The 24,611-nt window shown below is 45.8% G+C and overlaps 1 protein-coding gene and 1 non-coding gene across 3 annotated transcripts; one reads left to right on the forward strand and one right to left on the reverse strand.

Moving 5' to 3' along the window:
* Nucleotides 1–4,746: 4,746 nt before the first annotated feature.
* MPZL1 (myelin protein zero like 1) lies at nucleotides 4,747–21,932 on the reverse strand. Of its 2 annotated transcripts, none has more exons than XM_053455500.1 (6): nucleotides 21,795–21,932; nucleotides 18,045–18,211; nucleotides 13,874–14,084; nucleotides 10,811–10,946; nucleotides 7,461–7,566; nucleotides 4,747–5,285 (listed from the first exon to the last, which is right to left on the reverse strand). In XM_053455500.1, the coding sequence occupies exons 1-6, from the start codon at nucleotides 21,868–21,870 to the stop codon at nucleotides 5,184–5,186; spliced, it is 798 nt and encodes a 265-aa protein (XP_053311475.1). In that variant the 5' UTR covers nucleotides 21,871–21,932; the 3' UTR covers nucleotides 4,747–5,183. The 2 variants fall into 2 exon arrangements, with proteins under 2 accessions (XP_053311475.1, XP_053311474.1); XM_053455499.1 differs by having other exon boundaries at nucleotides 4,748–5,285; nucleotides 7,461–7,569.
* Nucleotides 21,933–22,528: 596 nt separating this feature from the next.
* TRNAP-AGG (transfer RNA proline (anticodon AGG)) lies at nucleotides 22,529–22,600 on the forward strand. The gene has a single exon. It is a non-coding gene; the product is annotated as a tRNA-Pro (tRNA).
* The last annotated feature ends 2,011 nt before the right edge of the window (nucleotides 22,601–24,611 follow it).

The raw sequence follows: 24,611 nt of genomic DNA on the forward strand, positions 1-24,611 counted from the left end.
GGGACGGACTTCATTAACATTACCATAAAGCATCAGCTCAGTGTGGTGTTTGAGCTGGGAAAGTCACCCAAAATCTCACATGACTGACAACAATGGCGCCTCCTGGTCTGCAGATAAAAGTTTTTGAGACAAAAGTAGGTAAAACCAGGTTTTTGCCAATACCTGCAGACATAATTGTATACAGTGCTGGGGGCATGTTACAGCATGCAGAGCTGGAGGTTATTACTATATACAGGGCTGGGGGGGTTATTACTCAAGGAGAAAAATATATGGTTTGATGGTGTAAATTGAACAGGTCAAGTTCAAAGATGTTCCAAACAGGACATGGGGCAGGATGACCAGATGGTAAAATTCGAAAATGGGGGGGGGGGACACTTCCCCTTTAGACCCCAAATAACCAGGCACACCTATGCATGGGAGTATAACTGTACTCAGGAGATGTTGCTGAACACATATTGGGGTGTTTGACAGTGATGTATACCAGGAGCTATAAATTCATTCTTAAAAAAAACCCACAAAATAGATTACTACCACAAACTTTAACAAAGGCTGGTAGCAGAATTAGTGCATGGAAGGAGTTAAAATACCAGGATCTGAAATACCCTGGGGTGTCTAGTTTTCAAAGATGTCCCAAATAGGACATGGGGCCAGAAAAATGGTTCTGAAATTGCAAAACACTACTTGTACTTACAATATTGCCCTATACTTGGGGGGGTAACTTGGAGGGGGATAACTCAGGACACATCGTAGAATCTATTTAACATTTTTTTCATTAGCTTTTGTAAAATATTTTTTAAATTTTTCACCATATCATATATATATTAGGGGAAAATAGATCATATGGTCAAACTAATAGTATCTAAAGAAAGCCCTCCTTGTCCTGAAAAAAAAACCCAATATATAAATTATCTGGGTTCAGTAAATAAAGAGAAGAGAAAATTCCAGTGTGGAAGTTGAAGTGTTTTATGATTTGCAGCTACCATTAAACAGCAACCATTTTGTCTGGTCCTTGTCTTGTATGCATTGTTTTGCTCTAAGTGCCTTGTTGCGAAAGAATCAAAAGTTCTCCACACCAAAGGAGAAAGCTATCCCTTTCCTGACCTCTGTAGAAATCGTACCTACTGGTAAAATAGCGGAACTCACAGGACTATGACTGTATTTTGCAATCTACATCACCAGATGTCTAGTCGACTTTTTTTTGCCCATACATTGCTAAAGAATTAAGGAGGGGGGTTGTCTGCGAACTAGGCTCCCCCTGTCTATGCTTGCATAAAGAAGTTGTCGACGGCGCCAAACTTCTCACCGACATTCACACCAGCTAAACACGAGCGCCGCAAAAATGTTAAAACAGCCATTGTCATGAAGAGTACAAAAAAAAGAAAAGAAAACAGCCCGGTCCTTAAGAGGTTAACGGTAAAGAACCATAACCGTTCCTCATTAAAAGACACAGACGGTCACCCTGCTGCCAATGGGAATGGAAATGATTATTAAAAAAGGTTCTTCCATCAAACTAGCAATTAGACTGGGATGGTATTAGTAAATACGGTTTAATGGGGTTAGAAGCTGTTATGCTTTATACAGATAATGAGCGTTGGGGAGGAAACCAGACCCTGATCAAAGGTTCTGTCTACAGGATCCTCGCAGGAGGAACACATTTGCAGCGGTTATTAAAGGGACTTCTTAATGCATAGGATAGCGGAGGCCCTTTACATTTTCAATGTTATGTGCAGATGGCAGTCCTTGGGTAAAGGAGCTATAACCCTGTCCTTATAAGCAGTGACATCTCTAGGGTTGCCACCTGTCCGGTATTTCACCGGCACAGCCAGTATTTAGAGCATCCTGCCGGTTTCAGTATATTAAAAATACCGGCCATTGCATTTTTTGCAGGGCAGACTGGCAGGGTGATTGGCAGGAGAGGGGAGCGCACCCATTAGAGCGCTCCCCCTCCTGCCGCTCTGTCTTTTGCGTAGCGCTACGCGCCGCCGCCGCGTGATTGGCAGAGGCTGAGCGCTGGGGGGAAGTGATGTTTAATTTCATGACGTCACTTCCCCCAGCGCTCTGGAGTCTGGCAGCATCTGCAGACCGGCTGGCCTGTGCAAGCTCGCTGCCTGTGAAAAAAGCCTCATGTCCCTACTCCTGCCTGCACTGATAAAAGTAAACTAAGGTAGGTGCACATTATGTTTCTGTGACAGGAAATATTGGGGGGGGGAGGTAGGTGCACATTATGTTCTGTGACAGGAAATATTGGGGGGGAGGTAGGTGCACATTATGTTCTGTGACAGGAAATATTGGGGGGGAGGTAGGTGCACATTATGTTTCTGTGACAGGAAATATAGGGGGGAGGGAAGGTAGGTGCACATTATGTTTCTGTGACAGGAAATATTGGGGGGAGGGAAGGTAGGTGCACATTATGTTTCTGTGACAGGAAATATTGGGGGGAGGGGAGGTAGGTGCACATTATGTTCTGTGACAGGAAATATTGGGGGGGAGGGTAGGTGCACATTATGTTTCTGTGACAGGAAATATTGGGGGGGAAGGTAGGTGCACATTATGTTTCTGTGACAGGAAATATTGGGAGGGAAGGTAGGTGCACATTATGTTTCTGTGACAGTAAATATTGGGGGGGAGTGAAGGTAGGTGCACATTATGTTTCTGTGACAGGAAATATTGGGGGGGAGGTACACATTAGGTTTGTGATGTCACGCATATATAATTATGCAAGTTAGCATGACTGGTATTTTTTGGCAAGAAAGGTGGCAACCCTAGACATCTCTGTATATTAACATGCACAACCTTAAAAGCATAAAAAAAGGCAATAGAAGACTCCTGCAGTGGGATGCGTCTGAATTGCACATTTACGGAATTTTGGTAAATTCAGAGATTCACACGAAGCCCCGAAAACAAGGCCAGACCCCCCCCCCCCCCACACACACACAAATTGGATAAAAAAGCAAAAGTCTCTGAATTTTCATTCTAAATTTGTGGGCCCTCATTCACTCTCCTCTTCAATCTGCTATCTTCTTTAATTGTCGCATCTCTGCAGACATGACCCAGCGGCAACTTTCGCCAAAATTGAGAATTGAATTGAGAAGATGTGGAAACAAATGGGTAGGGAACTAAATTCACTGTCCAAAAACAAACGGGCCAAAAAACGAAAAAAAATTGTTCCTTTTGGGCAGATTTGCAAGTCTATGCAATACAGACTTGAAAAAGAGTCCCATCTAACCACGTGATCTACGTTTCAAAAGACACTCGCAAAACATACTTTTAGGTAACATTTATTCCAGTATTCATGATAATTGTATAAATACAGAAAATAGCTTTTCACAGATGTATTTACAGGAAATATTTTAGAGCGTTTGTGAATTCCTTACGTGAAAAAAACAAAACAAAAACAGACGTAACCTGCCAACGGAAGTTAAGACACTGAAACAAGAAAAAGAAAAAATATCTGATGAATGAATAAATGAATCACACACATAAAAAAAAAATTATAAACTCTTATTTTACAAGGAAACAGACAAAGATATTCCATTACTTGTGGCACATTTATGAGAAATCACGTTTGTGGCCGCTGCGGGCCCCGTATATGCGTGTCAAATATGGCCGATGCGCGTAACATCTCTTTAAATACAGACTCCAGCATTCCCAAGCAATAGTTAATAGACCGCTAATATTAACGAGGCATACATAGTCCCTAATATGTGGCCCCAAAGCCAAGGGCCCAGGCGATACACTGACACAGGGGGGTGTACGGACGCCACGCTGTTACATTGTTATACTATAGGAGCCCAGCTTCGCAGATATAATTAATTTATATGTATAACCTGTCGTTACCGAGAAGTCCAGCCAAGGATCTAAAACCAGTAACCCTGGTATTGAGGTCTGAGAGGTTGGGCAACAACTCCCAACACCCCCAGCTGGGGAAAAAAAAAAGTACTGAAGAAGTATTCAAGCAAAAGATGGAGATGATGGGTTCCAGTTTGACCAGCTAATCAGCCACTTCAGCAGCCTCCTTCCCGAACCTGAAAGATGGGTCCCCCATCCCCCGCCATTCCAGTATTCATTTTTAAAAATATACTATAAAAAAATATGGCAAAAGCGCACTCAGGCATGCAGGATTGGTCTCTGAATCAGATTAAATAAAATTATATACAAAATGTAGTGTTTTAAATCCATCTGTACCATATCGCCAAAGGAGGAGAACCCCCCCCCTCTCTGGGGGGCCGAGGATTATTTAAAAGGATAACGTCTCCCGAAACGCAACGCTTAGGATTCTCTCCTTCTTATATACATGTTAAGATACATCAGGAGTGCTGCCAGGGGGGGATAAACGCACCGTGTTATATACGGATGAAGAGAACACCGGGGTCCGTCCACAGGTGGCCATGGAACAAAGCGCATTCTTCACTAGAATTAAAGCAGCACAAGCAAGGCCCGGCCTATTGGCATAAACACGCGTGTAAACGAGACACCATCAACAACCATAGGCACATGCGTCACAAGTAACTTAAATCCCAATCCCAACTGGGAGCAGGCAGTGGGCTTATAGATTGCGTTTATATTCAAACATACCCACATCGCCTGCGGGATATTTTAATATAGAATGGATGACGAGCGACTTCCTTCGAGAAAGGTACGCATGCTAAAGATTATTTCAATCCTCCCTTTGCGATACGTGGCACAGCGGTGTAAGCCGGGACTTACCCAGGTATTGCTAACATCTAACAGCACAGAAGTAAAATGTGTTAATTTTGATCCCATAGTATTTTGTAGCAATTCAAGCGAATTAAAAGACGACCCCCCCCCAAAAAAAACAGGCAGTATTTGGGGTGAAAGTCAGCAATTTGTTCCGATAGGGGCTGCCCGCCGGACCCAGTCAATTAGAAGAGGCTTCTGTGATGATTTTCTTCCGAAGCAGACATTTAAACGTTTTATGGTTGGAGGCGCCTCAGGAACCCACGACCTTTTGCCTGGTGCGGCCAGCCCCCCCGTTCACACTCCACGACGCATCTCGCTTTACGATACAGACTTCGGCAATCACATGCATTGGTCCTGAGTATAAAGGCTACACGTGGCTGGGGGATGGGGGACATTCGCTTCAAGCGATTCCAGTTCCATATATATTTAAAGTTAGATTTTTTTTTCTCTCGCCATAGGTCAGACTTCTGGAGTCGGGGAACTCAGCAGATCCGTCGGATGTCCGAATACACAACCGTTTCAGATTTCTTGATCTGGTTGCTTGTCGTCCCGGAGTGATCCAGTTGGGCGTATATCACTGGCCCCTAAAAAGAGGAAACATAATTATTTTGGGACCTTACAACAATTAAAGTTCCTGGGTAACGACAGCTAGAGCGATAACGTATGAACTCGTCCTTACTCCGATGATGCTCGGGCCAGTTAAAGGGACACGCCAGCCGGCACATTTTCTGGCATCCCACTAATTAAAAGACAAGAAAAACCCTTCCAAAATGTAGCCTGAAACTCTGCATTACATTATAACCTGATATAAATAGGGGGGGGGGGACACCCCCCCACACCTTTAAAATTACTAACAAAAGTTTGCCCCAAGATTCACGTCTTTTGGAACAGGAGAGCTTCCGAGGAAATGATTTTAAATGATTTGCCGGCTCCGTCACCCACAAACGCCTTTAGTATCGTCTCAGTTTGAAGCCACAGGCGGCGTTGACCTTGCCGATGAATCTATTGTTTCTGCCGTTTGTTTTTACGCGGAGTGCATGTCAGGAAGTGTTTATTTTCCGGTCTCCTACCATCGGCGGTGCAGACGCCTCACATACGCAAAAGTCCTCAACCACACATCAGGAGCCCAATAAAGAAGGGTTTATAACACGACGGCCGCAAACAGATCTGCAGAACATCACCGAGCCGACATCGCATCTCGAGTAATTCTCTATTTTCTCATTACACCGACACTTTTACGTTAAGTTGCCAGGCAGAAACAAATAATGCCTTAAAATGACCGACATTGCCCCGAGACGGACTAAGCTGTGATCCTGAGTGAATCTCGTGAGTTATTAGAGTAGCCTAGTCCCAGCGTTATATTTTTCTGGATTGCTTTGATTAAGGAATCCCGGTAACATTAAGGAGCTTCCCCATTTAGGAATATAAAGGCGATATATAACGTACGAGCTTTATGGATTTAGAAGGTTTGCTCGCATTTTGTAAGCATTGGAAATAGTTACGTTTAGAGAAGTCGTCAGATTCAGAAGTTCCCTGTTAAAGGAGGAAGTAATCACGAGACTCGCTTACCGAAACAATAAAAACAGAAAACTCGCGTCCGCCGTTTCTATACGTTCACAAATCCCCCCCCCCCGCTTCAGGAAAGGTGTCCAGAAAAATCCCGTTCAGTCATTTGACTGCCGATGCGTTGACCCCGAGCAGCTCAGAGCCAATCAAGCTTCAGGGATAAGGGAACTTGTATAGGGGTCAGAGGAAGATTTTAGAGAAGTGAGAGGGCCGGGGGGGGGCGATGTATCCGCTGAAGATCGCCAATAAGTGAAGGCAGATATTAACCTCTTGCAACACATGGCAGGGGAAAGAGGCTTAGAAATACATCAGAAGCTGGAAGCTCGATTACACATTCTCGTTTCTCACAAGAAATTTGCGTAGGAGCTCACGGTTCACTAAACAAAACAGAAAGATGGTTCCACTGAGCACCGGGAATGGCATAAAAATGTAGAAATCGTTAAGTAGTTCTGTTTAGACAAGGTTTGGGCGTTTATGGGATCCGAGATAAGAAGTCGTCGTGGAAATACGTTGGGGTATTTGGGTGGTTTGTCACGTAAACCTCCGACCAGCAGAGTGATAGGAAAAAAAAAATTTCTCAGCTGACTATGGTGTCTCGACGCATCGAAGGCAAGGGGGGAGGGGAGGAGGAGACAAGACGCTGACCACATGATGGTGTTTATTCTCAAAAGTTGGAGTTATGAAGCAGCCGGGGCTCTGCGGAGGGAATCGGGAGGTCGGAGGACGGCGTATCTCCACAAGCTGCAGCCAAAAGCAGGATTTGGGTCGTCGCACTTTTCCAATCACTTGACAACCAGGTGAAGCGGAGACGGCGACTTCGTCTCCCCGTCCGATCACTTCGATAAGCGAAGTGTAGCTTTCCCGACTGCCGCATAGATGCGAACACTTTGGAGAATGTTACGGCCTTCATCACTAAACTGTTTTTTTTTGTTTTTTTATCAGTGCACATCCCTTACATTCACACACGTACATACACACGCACATACACACGCTAATCCTATATAAACAAAAGCATTAGACTTTCAAGGCATAAAATCCTCCTCCAAACGTCTGAAGCAACACAGGAGGGTATGTGGAAACATTGATAAGAGTGCACTAAGGAGGTGTTCGTGGGGCTATTAACGCGCACCGTTAATGTATCATTCCTGCACATGCAGATCTCAGCCCCCACTCCATTCGATCTGTGCATTTACCTGAAGGGCTCCAGAGGGTATGGGGGTAACCATAGCCTCCGGGTCAGAGGTAGATTTGCGTGGCGGCTGCTTGACGGGGGTCATCAAGCTCTCGGTGGTGCTGCAGCTGCTGCGGGAAGCAGGACAAGCACACGGACACGATTCAACAGCAACACATGGATGGAAGAACGGAGAAAAATTATAGAAAAACAATAAAAACAAACAAAATATGAATAAAACACACAACAAAACCATGAAAAAACAAATGGGAGAACACGGAACATAAAATGAATTACAAAAACGGGGGGGGGGGATTTAAATAAAAACACCAGGGATTTAATAGGCATTATAGCAGCCTAGGGGCGCACTAGGGGCCTGGACCGCTCCATGGTGAAACCTAGGGCAGGAAAATGGTCTACTATATATTATAAACGGTATATGCAGCACTGTCATCAATATATTTTTAGAATGTAAGCCCTGCATAATGTATAGTTTAATCATTAAGATTAATTTGCAGATATAACTATTAAACATGGCCGATGTGGCCAACATGATACTCGAGGAATTCTGCTTGATGCCTTTAATAAGCCGATTAATAATTAAAAACATTTTTCCCCTCGCTTTTTGGAATTTACATGTTAAACGGGGCAATAAGTCTAAACATCGAAAATCAATGTACCTCACCCATGGACTTATTCTACCCCCTCCGCTGAATACCAGGAGTAGCGGAAGAAGGGTCGCTCCCTGGACTATTCCCAGGAACAATCCTTTAATAATTTTTTTTCGGGAATGCTTAGCTGTCACATGACATGAAAGCAGGCACTGATAGGTTACAACACAAAGCGATAAAAAAAAAAAAACAAGTCTTCCTTTCTTTATATGATTAAACTGGATCGTAGATATATTTGCTTAATGTTCGCTTAAAGCTTCTGTTCCACCCCCCCCAACTTTCCTCAGTCCTTAAATTGTGTCCTGCGCCTGTATAAAATAATGTACGTTTTTAATTGGTTCCCTCTGCACTGCCCTGCGTTCTGACATCACGGAAGGGGAGTTTGCGTGAAAGCCTATTGGTTTAAAGGGGACTGGCAGTGATTCTAGGAGGTCAGACAGCTGTGAAGTACCGTATTGGCTCGGATATAGGCCGCCCCCGTATATAGGCCGCACCCTAAAAGTTTGGTGCTTTTTTAAAGAAAAAGTTTTTTTCTTTAAAAAAGCACCAAAAAAACATGCTGCCACTCTGTCCCCCCCAGCCCCCCGAGATATGCTGCCACTGTCCTCCCTCCCCGAGATATGCTACCACTGTCCTCCTCTGCCCCCCCCCTCCCCAACTTACCGGAGCAGACTCCCGGGTGTCTTGCGGGGCCGGCAGGGGACATCTACGCAATACAACTTCCGGTGCCGGCACATCCGGCACCGGAAGTTGTATTGCGTAGATGTCCCCCGCCGACCCCGCAAGACACCCGGGAGTCTGCTCCGGTAAGTCCGGGGGGGGGGTTCAGAGGTAAAACGCATCCGCACGATGCGCTTAGACAACCTCCCGTGCCGGCACCCCCCCCCCCGTGGGAAGTGCTGGCAGGGGACGCTGTCTGGGTGTATCAGACAGTAGGATACAGGTCCCCTGCACCGCTGCGGGGGATCTGTATCCTAACCCCGCTGCCTGCCCGCTAGACCCCGAATATAGGCCGCACCCCCACTTTAAAGTCTTAAAGTGGGGGAAAAAAGTGCGGCCTATATTCGAGCCAATACGGTAATACAGGAGGAAGAGCTTTGGAAGACTGACATGACTCTGTTGCTAAGCAGCTTCAGTATCTCAAAAAACCTTTTAAACCCAGTTCTGGAGCGACAGGGAGCCCCATCCTGAATCACACCGTTTTTCCATCGGGTGACAAACTGTCGCCTTAAACGCCATGGAGTTCCTTTATTTCCACTTGAGAACAGAAATTATGAACAACTTGATTTCTTGAACCATTTCTCCGTCTCGTACCTTTTAACGGGACGTCCTGGTAACCAGCCATTAAAATATTTCAATTTGGCTCATGCAAAAAAACCTTTAAAAGATATTTCTTTTAAGCACACGGACACACACACACACACACACCAAGGACGCACGTTATCAGAGCGGAAGCGAGGCGTTCGGAGCACACGGCAAGCTAGCGTGTTAGCACAGGACACGGAGGAGAGCTTTATAAGATTACATGGGAAGCCGTGGGATAGCAGCCTCCCGAGTTACCATGATAGAGACGCGGCAGGTCACATGCACCGGTTACAAACGTACTTCCTCGGTACGTAAAGGAGCGGTAAAGCCTAAAGAAAATGTGACTTTAGAATTAAGAGAGGAGTCTGTAAAAGAAGATAGAGATTAAACATAAATACGCTTGTATAGGAACGCTTCCCGAGCGGCACCGATTAGGGCCACAGTCTCAAGACGGTAAGCTTTGAGCGGAACGCCCAAACATGTGTTAACCCCAGAGCTCGGGGTTACCATGGCGTTACCCTATAAAACATGGCTTAATCTGACAGCACCGTCACGTACTCCATGTTTATAAGGGCCAGTACGGCCGGTACATAGGGAAGCATCCATTATACGGCCATATGAGGCTTGTTGAATCTGCTGCAATAGCCTAGACTACTGTTCTAGGCTATCTCAAAAATCACATTTGTAAGAGGATGAAGATATGAAGAGCAGAAAGTCTCTAATTTCATGCAAACTGTGTTAAGGAAAACAAATGATTAGGAGCAGTGAGATCCATAGAGGGGGAAGGAAAATCAAATGCCATGCATAAGACCCCCCAAATCTCATCTGCAGGGGGTTCACAAAACACAACATCTGAGGTTATATGAAAACTGCAGATTATTAGAGACCAAAGCGGGATTTTAAATCGGATTTCCCCGAGGCGTGAGAAGAACCCAAATGTCCTCACTACATGCAAAAAAACCTCACACACGCTTTACCTTCACAAGGATATAAAAGGGGTGAGGGGGCAAAACCCAGCCACACATACCCCCTCTACAAAATCTCCTAGCTGCGGAGAGAACGCCGGTAGACATTTAGGGACACAGGAGTCTGCAGTCTGGGGAAGGGAATACAGTAACACACGATCATTCCCTACAGAGGCCTAATAATGTGCTATAAAACAGGGATAAAAAGCGTTCGATACGCCCTGATCGGGCCAAATATCGTTGATGGGACTCAGATTCAGTAAAGTAAGCCGCGACCGGATGCCTCAGGCAAAAAAATTAAAAAATAGGCTGGTCGGCTAGCGGAATTATCTTATCGCATTAGAGAGTTAAACGTGGATAAAACGCTCTGTCAGACCAGTCCCGCTTATCTTTTTTTTGCAAGGGGGGCAAGTTGAAAATTCCCATCTTACCCCTTGTAGGCCTTCCTTGATCTTTTCTTCTTGCAGATGACGATTGTAAACGTTAGGATGGCAACCAGGAGAAGAAAGCCGATGACTCCACAAATGATCCCAACCAGAAGGGGAACGTTGGACCCCGGAAGATTTTCTGTGTAAAAAAATAATAAAAATAAATAAATAAATCAGAATGAATCAGAAAATTGAAAAAAGCCAACGAGCCGCTGCCATTTATTTCCCTATTTACAGAAGACAGTGTGTGACATTACTTATTTTTAGTTTCTGCTATAATTTGGACAGTTTCTGTAGGTCAGGATTTTGTTTTCTATAAATCCATCAAAAAACAAACAAAAAAAAAACGCTCAATTTTATCACAAGACAGGAGGCTTCATAGTGCCACATGCATACTTAAAAGCAGACATCAATCAATGCAGATAGCCCAAGTTTTTCTTTTAGTAAACGTGACACTGCAAGGATCAAAAGATCTATCGTGAACATCCAGCGCACGGACATCCGAAACACGTTTGCACAAGATTAGAGATAAAAGCATGACGAGTTTTGCGAACAATGATTAAGCGAACAACTTAACATCCCTCGTCTAGATATTTAGGCATCGGAGGATTCTTACGTTTAATTCACTTCGTAACCCGACATATCAATGGATGTTTCCCAACGGGAAAGGAATCCACTAAAACCTATCCTGCAGAAAGAGCAGTAAAAGATATAAATTAACGGTTCTACAAGCCTTTCCACGTCTGCCTGAACGGGACAAGCACCAGCTAGACCGGCTCCATAAGCAGTCCTGGCACTCAGATGTCCGATACGTCCATAGCCGATGTTGAAATTCTTCCGACTGAAAGCACCCATGCAAGCAGAACGTGCGACAAGTCCAGGGATGTCTGAGAACAGAGGATTGAGTAGGTGGCCCTGGAACGACGGGATTAGTCGAGGAAAGTCTATACTCAACTCCAGAGTGGGATACCGCGGTTGAGTTTGCCAAAACCGGAGTTATGAGAATAAACATTCTGATCACGGGAAGAACTCTGGGAATCAAAGAGTGGCCGGAAGGAGTAGTTTATTCCTCGAGACCAACCATGAAGAAAAACATCCACTGCGGGAGCTTCTGGACCTGCCCTCCGGCTGAAGAACCTGGGAAGGCAGACGGGTCCGCGTGGAAATATTTTAGGCGTCCAGCCCACGATTGTATTCGGGAGGCCAGGTAGGTTTTCTGCTTGGATGGTAGTTCCTCAATCCAACCAGAAATGCCAGAAAATGTTTGCCAAATCCGTTAAAGATGAATTTGTGCCACCAAAATAATCGAACTGCTGAAAGATTGTTCATCTTCAGCAAAATGCAACAATTCATGCCGCCTTTGGCGAAAGATCCCATCGGTAGTTCTAGACAATTATCGCGAAGATCAGAATCCTGAAAGGACCATTTTCCACCCGTCTCTCGCGTACCGCATCGCGCTCCACAACCTAGACGACCGGGGTCTGACTCTATGGCTAGATCTGGAATAGCTGGTACATGTTTCAGCCACCAAAGGAGTTATTTTCTTGCTTCGAAAGATAGAGGGACCAGATCCATACATCTCAGAACCTGCAAATTCTAGTTGGGTTTAAGGAATCACCATGGACTTTTTTTTTTTAAGCTGCTGAAGAATCCTAAGCACGTGAAGATATTGTCCACTTGTATGTAATAGGTTCAAATGTTCAGTTTCAGACATTCTGAGAACATCGTCCAAAATCATCGTCTTTACCCCTCCGCCTCTCAAAATCGCAGGTTTCACCATTTTTGTGAAATGCGACGAGGCCAAAAGGTAGACAAGCAATCTGATACTCAACTCCTTCCCATAGGAACTAAAGAAATATCTGATATTTTTTTCAGATTTATAACCGATTTTGAGACACTCCTCAATCCAGCTCCATGGCCGGAGGGAGTCGGAATCTTCTTGGTGCTGCGGGGCTCTATATAATGTTAGCCTGGCGTTTTCTTTAATGGGGACAGCGGGGCGGTCATAACGTCTCCTTTTCCTGTAAGGCTTCGCCTGGCTAGATTCCCCGTTTTGGCATTATTCCCAATAACACGGCTTTGGGAAATCCCTGGAGCACCATTTCCCCTCAAGGGACTCTCAGAAGTGTTTAAAGCCATAGATAAGGACTTGGCAATCATTTCCGACACAGCCGACACGGCCGAATGCATAGATCTGGAGAGTGACTTTGACACCAATGTCTCCATAAAAGTTTTAAACGGCACGTCTGTATAACATGAATTATTCTCCCTTCCAGGAGATACAGGACAAGCGTCCTTATAAGAAGAATCCTTCAGTGTACATTTATAGGAAATATTCCAATTAAATCATTTAATATATGTAATAAATAGAATATATAGATATATTTATATTTATTTTGTATATAAATATTGTATTTTTTGTGTTTACAACTATAAAACGACCCGGGAGAAATGTCCATTTCACCCGGAAATAAACAAAGGAAATTGACATTGAAAATGAAGGCCGCAAAGGCCCCACGACTGCTGCTGAAAGAAACGGATACAGAGATGAAGCTAGTGAGACCTACGAGCAGACGCAGCCGCTACCCCAGAGCGGGACACAGTAAGGTAGCAAGAGACAAATATCTGCAGCGACAGACAAACAAATATGTAGCATAAAGCGCATAAAAGTTACAATAATGTTTTAAAATAAAAATGTGAGAGCACTTATCTTTCCGGGAGCAGCAAAGAAAAGGGGGCTTACGGGGGCTTTAAATCCACTCTGTTGTAATGTTATTGGTGCGTTGGAGATCAGTAGCTGTATAGTTTTTTCTTTGCCGCTATTGGGAGTCGTAAAGGAAGTTTATAGCATAATATGAAGCCTCCTGTCTTGTGCTAAAAATCTGTATTTTGGAACCACTGCACCGGGCTACTCCTCCAACGTCAACACAGATCAACAACATTAATACTGCACCCGCAAGCCACGTGGAACACGCCAACAAAATTACAACAGTCACATTAATGCGTTTTATAGAAAGATGCAAATAAACGCAAAGACGTTTACAGAAAAGGTTGAGATTCATTTACCTTTCTCCACAACCCGCACTTTTATCCGTTTCGGTGAACCCTTGAGGTCAGGTGGGTTGACGACCGCGCACTCGTAGGTCCCGTTGTCCTTGAACTGCATGTTCTGTATCTTGATGGAAGCGTCTCTCTTATTGAGGTCGCCGGCCCAGGAGATCCTACCTTTGAACTGTTCTTCCTCGGAGAAGGTTGTCCCGCTTGTGTAATACAAAATCTAAAACAAGGAAAATAAGAGGAGGCAGCTCAGCAACTGACCGGCGTATCTAGTTTATCTAGACCAGGGGTGGGCAATTAATTTTCCCATGGGGCCACATGAGAAATTGGAATGGTTTTAGAGGGCCAGACCTCTACAAACTACAAACTCCGAAGCCTTGTCCATTTTGTTAACTTATGTGCTGTTTAATAAAGTTATTCAAGCCTACGTCATTGGTAGAGGTGCTTGAATAAGTAAGGCCTGAATAACTATTAGCACAGCACAGAAGTGAACAAAATGAACAAGGCTTCGGAGTGCATACCGTATTTTTCGCTCTATAAGACGCACCTGCTGATAAGACGCACCTAGATTTTAGAGGAGAAAAAAAAGGAAAAAATATTTTGAGCTAAAAAATGGGCTAAAATATTTATTACAATAACTGAATAAGCTATGAACACAGTAAGACACACGCAGTAAGACACACACAGACACAGTAAGACACACACAGACACAGTAAGACACACACAGACACAGTAAGACACACACAGACACAGTAAGACACACACAGACACAGTGAGACACACACAGACACAGTGAGACACACACAGACACAGTGAGACACACACAGACACAGTGAGACACACACAGACACAGTAAGACACACACAGACACAGTAAGACACACAGACACAGTGAGACACACACAGACACAGTAAGATACACACAGACACAGTGAGACACACACAGACACAGTGAGACACACACAGACACAGTAAGACACACACAGACACAGTGAGACACACACAGACACAGTAAGACACACACAGACACAGTGAGACACACACAGACACAGTAAGACACACACAGACACAGTGAGACACACACAGACACAGTGAGACACACACAGACACAGTAAGATACACACAGACACAGTGAGACACACACAGACACAGTAAGACACACACAGACACAGTAAGACACACACAGACACAGTAAGACACACACAGACACAGTAAGACACACACAGACACAGTAAGACACACACAGACACAGTAAGACACACACAGACACAGTAAGACACACACAGACACAGTAAGATACACACACACACAGTAAGACACACACACACAAACACAGTAAGACACACACACACAGTAAGACACACACACACAGTAAGACCTCCCTCCCTAACCCCCCTTCTCAGTATCTCCCCTCTAACTCCCTAGCCCCCCCTTCTCAGTATCTCCCCTCTAACTCCCTAACCCCCCCTTCTCAGTATCTCCCCTCTAACTCCCTAACCCCCCCTTCTCAGGATCTCCCCCCCCGCCCCGGTCACTTACCTTAAACTCCTGTGTTGGAAGCGTGAGGCGTTTGTCTCGGGTGCCGGCGCTTCACTGCTGATCGCCGGCGTCTGACGTCATATGCCGGCGCCCAGCGTAAAGCGCCGGCACCCGAGACAAACGCTTCCAACACAGGAGTTTAAGGTAAGTGACCGGGGCGGGGGGGGACACCGGACTCATTGGTGAGTCACCAGGACACTCTTTGCGGGCCGGTCCGAGCTATTCAGCGGGCCGGATGTGGCCCGCGGGCCGTGCTTTGCCCAGGTCTGATCTAGACTGTTTATTCTCTTGGTGTTTTAATGACTGTCCATGTGGCCACTGCCCTTGTATGAAAGGCATCTCCAATGCAATGCAGTAATCTGGCAGTCAGCCATCTTTCCCCATAGACTTGTGCAATTGAAAGACGTTTTCCAGCTGTGGCTGAACTAAAACTCCCACCTTCCTAAGCTAGTTTTTCCCTTGCTATAACTCTTCCTCGGCAGGACAGAAATGGTTAAATACCCCAAGAGCTCTCCTGGCGTACTCCGTTTCCTTCCTTTGCCAGGAGGTTACCTCCGTTTTCATCAGATCCTCGGAGGGGTTTCTCCTCTATAGGAGCTTGGGAGGGCTCACTGCACAGGACGGGTCATCTTTTGCTCAGCAGTCAGGTCTCTGATTCCCGAGGGGGCAGCCCTAATCTTTAAAGTACGCCCTGGAGATTCTGTCACTTGGGCTTTTACTTGTGACACCGTGCCCCCCCCCCAAAAAAACCTGTGGTACTGTGATCTGAGGTCTGTATTATAGCGCTTCAGACTACATTTTCAGACAGAAAATCCCCGCTCCATTTGGGTCCAGTCTTGCATCCCAGCCCGATTTATCTTAAATTGTTGGCTTGGATGTTCAGTGGAGATTGCTAACCAGTCATGGTCTTTCTTTTAGTGTAGTTAAGACCATTTTACGGAGTCGTAAGAAGACTACTTCTGTTAAGCACACAAAGATCCGGAAGATCTTTTCATGGCGTCAGAGGAATGGCTCCACCGGCAGTGGACAAATTTTGGACGTCTAGAGATTTTCTGAAGGCCTCTCCTCTTCTACTCCGAAGGTTCAGGTCTTGGCTCTGTGTGCATTTAAGGAGCGTAGTCTTGTTGGCCACCCTTTGGTCTGGCGTTTTCTTCAAGCTACTTGGAGGATTCAGTCTCAAAGATTTCCTGCCTGGGACGTGGATTTAGTTTTTTTGTGGGTCACATACGACTGCGTAGGAACTCACCCCCCCCACCCCGTCTCAGGTTTACAGATTAAAAATGATACGCGGGGTTGCAGGAAGGAGGATTAGGTGTAAATCACACAACGAAAAGAAAGGCGTTTTAAAGACCCAATCACAAGACAAGAATCAAACAGTAGATCTACTTGGCATTGATACAGTCTGAATAAAGGGAAAGCGGTTCGCTGACTTCAGCAGGAAACACCCAGAATTGTTCAAACGGCTTCAGATATAAGGATGAAATGTCGGACAGGACAGTGATGTATTATCTCCCTGTAATTATAGACGGCATCCGCAGTCTGTTTAGCACACAGAGGGCCTTTCGTTCTCAAGGACAGATAGCACAAAAATGTAGTTTCAAAGGATGATGTTTTCCATAACCCAGCGTAGACGGCACACTAAACAGGAACGCTGGATGTGGTGTTGAGAACAAAAACACAGATTGTTTTGGAGCCAACCTTGGATAAGACTTCACTATAAATAAAAAATGTGTATGAACAATAACATATCATTAGAATGATAAAAGAAAGGTGTATGGATTATTAAGTTTCTTGAATGTCAGGAGGGAGGGTGAAAGCTGAAGGTTGGGTGGGAGTAGATTCCAGAGATATGGGGGCAGCCGAGGGAAACCTTGTAGACGGGAAAAGGAAGAGGTGATGAGCGAGGAGGAGAGCCTTGGCCCACGGGAAGAACGTAGGGATCGGGTAGGAGAGCATTTGCTTATGAGGGAAGAAATGTATGGGGGGGACACAGTGTTATGGGGGTATTATTGGGGAGCAGTGTTATGGAGGGCCAAATCCACTGGAGTCTGTGAAAAACAGACCCCGATATGCATTCAATTTTAAAACGGAGCTGGAACAATAATCTACAATAACATCCCAACACGTTCCTAGAGCACGCTGGACCCTCTCTTCCCAAGTACCCCAATATTATTCTGTATCTTTTCAGCACCTTTTCATAGTGTACGTGCGTAAGCTAATGAAATCCATAGCACCAGCAAAAAATTACACAACTTGATATCTGCTGTAACAAAAAAAAAAACAAGATTTGTTATATGTGCCGGGCAGAACTATTTTATTTAAGATTCCACTTTATAAAAAGAAATTGCTCTCTTCCAGTGAGACTTCCCGGCACACGTAGGTTGTTGCCATAGCAAATAAACTTCTTATTTGCGATTCAATCTTCAGATGAAAGAATAAAGAGGTATTTGCTTAACCTACTAGAGAGTAATTATTGCGTTAAGTGGAAGGGACCTCTTCGGCCTTCCCAATTCCAAACACGCAAAGCCCCGCCGTGATTCACACGTGTTCATTTTATAGAAAATTTTGCTATTTTTTTTGCATTGTTCCCCGATCTCTCCCCATCCGCCCTCCGGCTTAATTCAAGGGAAGCATTAACTGACCCGTGCAAAGTCGCTGCCTCCGGATTCAGGCTTGTATTGCCACAGCACGAACGTCATGGAGCTGGTCACCTCCGTCGACCGGAAAGTGCACGGCAGTCTGGCTTCCGTATCAAACTCTACGAACAACTCTTCTGGCGCATACACCTCCACCGCGGAAACACGAGGGGCTGCAAACACAACGGAAAGGCAGAGGTTAAAACAAATGAAAGCTTGCTTACCACTTATAATAATCATTTTATGAGGTGTCGGTCGCATCGACAACGTCTCCCTTTATCTGCAGACCTGGAGCAGCAGAGACTTTCATTAGTCAGAGTCCGACTGGGTGATCAAAATTGAGGCATTCTATTGTTCCCCACAGGCAGTATGATAAGAAGTCGGGGTGTTTAGTAGATCGGGGATCAGATAACAGAGTGAGAATCATACAAACAGCTGATATGCAGCCGCCTGAAAACATTATGGGGCAAAAACTACAAACCGCTCAACACAAAATAAAAATGGCGGGTAATTAACAGGCTGGAAAAGCAGAGCCCTCATCTCCTTCTGCCTCACTATATCTTAACACCACTACTTTTAATCTTTAGAATGTAAGCTCTTGAGCCGAGACCCTCAAAAACCCACCATGCCTGTTCTCTCATCAGAATAACGCTACAAAATCTGCTGGCGCTTAACCAAAATATATGATGTCATACTCTTGGAAAAGGCATTACTTTCCTACAGCCCGCTCGGTAAAGTAACTTCTATACATTCCATCTAAAGCTTTAACCATTTAACGGCGCCTGCGGATTCCGTAACGCTTTTATAACAGGGAGAAAGCGAAACGCGATGACATCCGGGCTATTCTTCTTTAATCTAGAAGGCCACAGAATTTGGGGATGCGGTGAGGCGGGTAGAGGGGTGAGGAGTATTTGAATCCACGGGGAGCTGCTGCTGGAGATAAAGCCGGGGGTCGTCGGGACCACCCACACGAAGAGAGAGTCTTTTACTTGGCTACCTACGTATATTCGGTGTCAGCTCCCCCCTCAGAGATAAGGGCCGTGTCTGCCTGCGCGGTATCCCCCGCAAGCCGTTGCGTAATAAGCCAGTAAAGCGGCCCGTCTGGGTAACGTTACCACGAAAGTGCATCAGCGGCACAAATATTTCTCCACCCTGATGCTTAATCCCATTCTAAACCATGATGGTGGCATCTGGCACCACACAGCGAAGCGTTAAACAGCCAAATACACAAAAAGACCCCCCTCAAAAAACACGTAAGGTGCCGGCGAAGCAAGTGCTGCCGCTGACGAGGCTTCCAGGTCCTGAGTGTCAGAATCCTGAATACGTGAAATCAAGAGAATTCATAAAGAACATTAAACACGCAGCTCATTAAACACGCAGCTCATAGAATGCCGAGTGAATTTAAACACGCATGGGATAGGCATACGGCTCCTGAATCTTAAGTCTTTATTTTTTTTTCTTTTGACGAGCCGGACGCTCTGTATCTATGCACACTAGAGCGTCTGCTGGCGTCGCGCGGGTTAAAGGCCCATAGAAGACGGTTATATGTTTTGCCAAACGCTGTGGGTTTCTACTTAATGATTTATGCCCCATACAGCAGCATCATAACCCCAGCCTCATGCTAATTACAGGTAGCCCCCCCCCCCCCGCTGGCTTATGGGGCCGAGAACCATCTGCCGGGACAGTCTCTATCGTGACAAACAGCATCTCAGCCTGCGCGACAAGAGCTCTGTGACCCCCAGTAGACATCGTTACTCCCTGCAGTATATTCTCTGGGAACACAATATAAAGAGACGACAAAACGAAGCGAAGCAGCGCTAAAGAGCGAAAACAGACGAGTCAAGCGGCGAAAGAAGAAGAGGATTGTGGGAACGACATTTCCAGCGTTACTGAGGATTCAGACATTTCCTCCCCCTGCGTCTGCGAGACCCCCAACACCAAACAATTCACCAAACTTCTCAGGAAGGAAGGGCCTGGATGTGTCCATCCCGGATCCACGATCCACGTCCGCCAGCCCAAAGCCAGCAGAGACCGGAGTCAATTCTACAACAATATATACCATCTATTAATGCTCTATACAGGGCCGCCGGGGCCTCACAGAATAATTCGCAGACAGGGAATTCCACCGATACGACCGAGCTTTCCTTTTGTTTCCAACCCGCATGAAACCTGCTGCGGAGGTTTCGCTGGAGGGGGGGGGGGGTGGCTGGGGGGGCAGATTAAAGAGCAATAGCCCCTCCAGACACACACGATGTGCGGGAACAGCCGCGGGACATCACACCGGTACTGGGACCGGATCACTTAATGGTTTCATCTAAGAGACAACGTAGTAAAAGCCGCCTTCCTGCTTGGGTTACTTTAGGTCGGTTAACAATGAACCGCAGGAAGCCGGGAGAACCGACAGCTGCGAGCAAAACATGCAACGGACACGCGTTACGTGTGCAGCGGAGGAAACGGCCGCTTCTTCCTACAACACACACACATATACACATATATACACACAGAGGCTTATTCACGAAGCCTGCAGGGGAGCTGCAAACCCAGCTGTTAGACCCCACGAGCTTCTCAGACCAGCTTGAATGGTGTGGATAATAAACAGTTAAATGATTTAGATCTCTTGAACCAATTGAGTCCTACGTCAGGGGAGGGTTAATGTAACGGGAGACGCAGCCACATACATGACTTGCGCGATACTTGGGTATCAGTATTATATGCGTGATATGCATAAAGAATAGTCCTGCGTTGTCTTAAGAGCTTGCAATCTATTACACTTCAGTTGTAGCCAATAAAGGGATGACATCTTGAATTAAATGAAGATGAGTAGTGGTAGGCCTCACGGGGAGGAATAACTGCTTTCGTCTCCCAGCCATTATGGAGCATCTAGCTCTGAGTGCTGCACAGTTATGGGGGGGCCTACTGAAAGTACACACAACACACAAAGCACACGTATGAAGGCATCATGCATAAATGTATGTCAGCGAAACTTTAACCCATCGCAGACTGGCAGAACATGTATGGAGAGACATACATGTAACGCTCCCTTAGCGTGTCCGCAGCCGGTCATAACCTTGACTTTGCAGCATCCCTGTAATCCACCCCCCCCAAAAAAAACGAATTAACCCTTTATATGCCTAGAATCATCCCCATACCGGCAAATAATATAATTTAGGCCCAAAAACACCCAGAATGTATCCCTCCGGCTCTGATGGGTCTCCGGGGAGTATTGCTAAGCGTTTGAAATGCCTGAGGATGATGGGAGGTGAACTTCTAGTGCTGGAGGCCCACCTTCTGCACAAAGCCTCTCTATTAACCATTACTGCTCTTACCCAGATAGGGCAGGTACAGCATAAACTAATGTGACCGGGACCCCTCCCTATTATAAGCACACAGCCTGACGCAGAAAGTGTTAAAGGCACAAGCATTTACTACATAACAAAAGGGAGAGGGCAACAAGGGCCTAATAACGGACAGCCCCTAAAACTGGCCAAGAATCATGGGAGTAGCAGTCCACCGCAGCTGGAATACCAGAAGCCTCCCACCACTAACCAGCTGTGACCCCCACGCGTGGGAGGAAGGCTCCGGACACCCAGAAGCGGTCCTACTGTAACTCATATTACGCAAAGTCCAAGGGTCATGCGACCCCTTCCGTGCCGTACGGCTGCTGCCATCTTTCCTCCCTCCCTAGGCCGCGTAGGATCGCACAACAAAGGGAACCTCTCTGCCGCCCCTAGGCGGGTGTCACGGTAACCAACTCACCCAGAACCAGCACCGTCCCCAGCAGCCAGAGCAACGGCCACCAACACCGCAGAACCGAAACCCGCAGCGCGTCCATCCTCACACCCAGTGCTACCAGAAAAAGCACGGCCACCTCACTGAGCTGCAAGCACCGCCCACTTCCCCTCACGGAGAAATAAACCCCGCCCAATGTACCTCAGACAGTATCGCCCCGCCTACTCATCCCCCTTTAGGCAGAAAGAACCTGACGCAGCGCAAGACTCCGCCTACTCCTCCCTCGCAAAGGGCAAGACTTCAACTACTCGGCCTTCAAACATGAGAAGGCCGCGCCTACTCCGCGCTAGCGCATCAGGCCCCGCCTATCTATTCTTACTCTCCCTTAAAGTCCTAGAGCCCATCCAGATCCAGAGCAGAGCCAGAGACCCCATTGTATTGACGAACAGCCTACGCCCCCTGTAATTGGCGCCACGACCTGTCTATGGCAATATCCATCCATTTGAATCAGCCCTAGCCCCTCATTAGCTGATAGCAGGTGGCCAATAGGAACAGTGGTACCAATGTATCAGTCTCTGAGGGAAATGGCGGTAGATTTTAAGGTAGATGCTGACAAAATTCTCCCCGCCGGTGGATTGTCTTGAGTGATAAACCTTCTTGTATTCTACATAACGACAGGCGGAATTACTCGCTCGAACATTCCAGAACGTGCAAGTTTTCAGAACATTGTTAAAGAGGTATACAACGATTTTCTACATGGCGGCTCGTTGGTCTAGGGGTATGATTCTCGCTTAGGGTGCGAGAGGTCCCGGGTTCAAATCCCGGACGAGCCCTTTATTATAAAACTCAGTTTTAAAAAACACACATATATTTATATTAACATTTAGTATATTTTTAATCCCCTCTTTAATCAATGTCTCTGGCTTGTTGACAGATAAATAAGTAAACTTTATATGGTGTTTATTTTATTTATTTATTTGTATCTGTGGCCAAACTTCTTAAATAAACAATTTGGGAAGGCTGCAGAATATCTAGATTTCAGAAAGATAATGCAAAAAAATGACATTAATTGCGGGAGCCATTAGTACGTATGTTCCATGATTTGGCACGTATTTTCCTTAAATGATGAAAGCTTTTTTTTTCTCTTTCTTTCATCTCATTTCATTCATCTATCCATCTATGTGAATAGGTGGATACTGAGAACTTACCGAGTTTAATGCAGAGTCTCCAGGGGAAAGCTGCTTTCTGGGGTCTCCGGGTCACTCTTTTCCCCCCTGGGCCAGGGTAGTGCCTTTCAGCCACACCCACCCCATTATATACCATTTAAGGTTATTTGGTGCTAGCCATTAACTTCCATTTCTTGGGATCTGACAAATTATTCCTCCCCATTAAGTTGCTGATTATTGTTGAATGGCTCACGCAACCTTCGTGAGGGGGGGGGGCACTTAAAGATGTAATTAGGATGTTGCTGCCAGGTTCACTTTCCATGAGATTAACTTTTTTGCTAAATATCGCCGAATAGAATTACCTCGCTTGCCAAATAAAAGCACAAAAAAAAGACTATAGACTATATATTAAAGTTTGGACATTCTTTAAATGCAATGTGGTGTGCAACATTCTGGGACTTAAGGGTTAATGAATATATTGCCCCAGAGGTGACTCATGGTGATTACTCACTGCTTTCACATGAGTGGATCTCGTCTGCAGGGGTTACTTCATCCTCAGAGAAACGGAGAATAACAGCGTCTGAGCGCCTCCCAGATCACGCGGACCCTCAGGCGCTGGCCAGGAGGGTAAAGGTTGGAGCTTCATATGGACAGGTGCCTGGTGAGAAGGAGTCCAGTCGTCAGCCATAACTCAATTATTTTATTCATAGAACAGCGGAGCACATGGAGCAATTACTCCAAGGGCCCCTCAGAATGCTATGAAGCTCCAACCTTTACCCTCCTGGCCAGGGACCTTGGCATTCTGTCGGGTCCATACCTACCACCTGCCCCAATGATCGGATTGGGTCCCATAACGTTCAGCATTCTTCTTACAGTCACTGTCACCAGGGCTGTCTTAACAACATTATAGGCCCTGGGCAAATGAACTGGGGGCCCCTAACCCTCCCCCCCAAAAAACACAATATAAGACAAGGATTAATCATAATACAAATACACTCTGCCCTTACACACACATATACACAAACACTGCCCTTACACACACATATACACAAACACTGCCCCTACACACACATATACAACAAACACTTCAATTACACACACATATACACAAACACTTCCCTAACAAAGGCTTGCCCATACACACATATATGCACATACACTGCCCATACACACATATAAACATATAAACTTCCCTAACACACGAACCCCCATATACACATATATACGCTGCCCATGTACACAAACATAGTGGGTCACACTTGCTCGTACAGCACCCTTTTCTCCCCATCTTCTACCCCCCTTTGTCTTGCTTTTCTCTTCTTCTATCTTCTGTCTTCCATCCTGTCGTGGGAGTGCGAGGTCACTTCAGACCTCGACTTCCATGCTCGCAATCCCAACGAGCCGGGAGTTGATGCAGAGCACTGGGATAAGACATCATATCCTAGGGGTCGGCATCGATCGTGATTAGGGAGCACGGAAGCCAAGACATCGGATGCCATCACATTTCGTAGATCAGCAAAGCAAACTATCTCTGTTATTCTAATGCAGCGGACAAGACGTCCCTTTGTTCCGGGGGATTCCATCAGGCCCGCTCTGTGTTTTGGAAACACGGTGTTTATTTCACATAATACTGTTTTAATAAACGAGCTGCGTTATCGCATGATTTTGTATACGTGAA

The sequence above is a fragment of the Spea bombifrons genome, chromosome 2 (assembly GCF_027358695.1).
Source record: "Spea bombifrons isolate aSpeBom1 chromosome 2, aSpeBom1.2.pri, whole genome shotgun sequence".
Classification (NCBI taxonomy): Eukaryota; Metazoa; Chordata; class Amphibia; order Anura; family Pelobatidae; genus Spea; species Spea bombifrons.

Coding starts and splice junctions, on each gene's coding strand:
- MPZL1 (XM_053455499.1), bottom strand. CDS start 21,870: ATGGACGCGCTGCGGGTTTCGGTTCTGCGGTGTTGGTGGCCGTTGCTC. Junction 18,212..21,794: donor GGGGACGGTGCTGGTTCTGG/GTGAGTTGGTTA, acceptor TTGTGTTTGCAG/CCCCTCGTGTTTCCGCGGTG. Junction 5,286..7,460: donor TACCCTCTGGAGCCCTTCAG/GTAAATGCACAG, acceptor TCCTCTTTTTAG/GGGCCAGTGATATACGCCCA.